Source organism: Austrofundulus limnaeus, unplaced genomic scaffold, assembly GCF_001266775.1.
Source record: "Austrofundulus limnaeus strain Quisiro unplaced genomic scaffold, Austrofundulus_limnaeus-1.0 Scaffold60, whole genome shotgun sequence".
NCBI lineage: Eukaryota > Metazoa > Chordata > Actinopteri > Cyprinodontiformes > Rivulidae > Austrofundulus > Austrofundulus limnaeus.
Window position 1 is genome coordinate 2,273,585 of NW_013952462.1, and position 1,468 is coordinate 2,275,052.

The 1,468-nt window shown below is 39.7% G+C and overlaps 1 protein-coding gene across 2 annotated transcripts in view; it reads left to right on the forward strand.

The window, feature by feature from the left end:
• Positions 1-1,468, forward strand: part of ibtk (inhibitor of Bruton agammaglobulinemia tyrosine kinase) — a gene marked incomplete at its 3' end in the record, with an annotated part of 35,685 nt that overhangs the window by 25,979 nt on the left and 8,238 nt on the right. Inside the window, 1 exon segment of one of the 2 annotated variants that reach the window (XM_014009709.1) lies at positions 399-544. In XM_014009709.1, coding sequence (XP_013865163.1) covers positions 399-544 — 146 coding nt within the window. 2 annotated transcript variants of the gene reach the window in all.

The following is a 1,468-nucleotide window of genomic DNA, read 5'->3' on the forward strand; positions in this document are numbered from 1 at the left end:
ACCGTGTCCTGTCTGCCAATGTGAAACTCAGAATTGATGTCTGAGTGTCCAGATGAAGCCCAACAGTTTTACTTTCACAAGTGCAGCAAAATGGCCTTTCACCGTGATGCTCCACTTGATATATTTTTAAACCTTTATAATAAAAATTGTTTTGGGACTAATTTGCTATAACGGACATGGAGATGGAAAATGTAAACTTCTTTTATTTGTAATTATGTCAGTCTGGTCCTCCACAGTCTGAGCCTGTGACGCTGATAACCCATGATTGTTTTGCTCCTAAGGATTTGTTTTACAACATTAAAACAATCACAGTGTGAACACGACTTCAGGCTCCAGCTTTGGCTGTTTATAAAAGCAGCAGGGGTAAAATGTCACTAACATGAACTGTTTTTGTGCAGCAGGGTCTCCAATCCTTGTGAAGTTGGACAAAGCCAACTCTACAGAGTCCCTGCAGGAGGTTGTCACGTCTGACTCAGAGGGCAGCTGCATGGGAGTCAGCAGTCCCACAGACACACAGTCTCCCATGTTTCACCACAGAGCTGAGGTTGGTTTACTTTTATTATGGAACATCCAATTTATTTATAAAGTCCTGTAAGCTCCTAAAAGGGAACAAAGTGTTGTCCAATGCAATACAATAAAAATGTGCAAACAAATCAAACAAATAAAAAAGGGAAAGGAGAAAGAATACAAACTGATAAGAATCATTCAAATCAACATCTTGTGTAGCAAAAAAACAAAGAATAAAAGTGAGTTTTAACTGAAGATTTAAAAGTAGCTAATGTGTTTAATGTGCAAAAACAGGTTCCATAAACACAAAAGCCTTTGAGATTATGCCTGGTTCTGGGTACATGCAGAACACACTGCTCATCTTCAGACATGTGTGAAGATCTTTTACACGTTTTTTCTTTGCTTTATTTTTGATTGTAATTTTTTATAATGGCTTAAAATGCATTAAGGATCCCAAGAATGTTTACACAGCAATAAAATAAGACGTCAGTGTTGATCTGGACAACAGACTGGACTGGAGACTCAACACTGAAGCAGTCTACAAGAAAGGACAGAGCAGAATGGACTTCTGGAGGAAACTGAGAGCCTTCAGTGTCTGCAAGATGCTGTAGATCAGTCTGTTGTTGAGAGCTTCATCTCTTCTGCCATCATCTGTTGGGGCAGCAGCATCAGAGCCAGGGACCTAAAAAGTCTCAACAACTGCAGCATGAATGACTGTGACCCCTGACCTGACCTGACACGACCTTTTCACAACCACCTGTCATGTCTCAGAAGTTGTCTTAGAGATAAAACTATTTTAACTTCAACATATGACCTCGTCAGCAGATAATGCTGACATGACAAGTCTCTTTTAATCTTTTGTGATTCATTATTTAAAAAAAGAAAATAATCATTGTAGGGGTCACCTCGGGTGAAGAAACAAGATTTACTGCCTCGAAGTAGGCCTCGGACAGGCCTAACG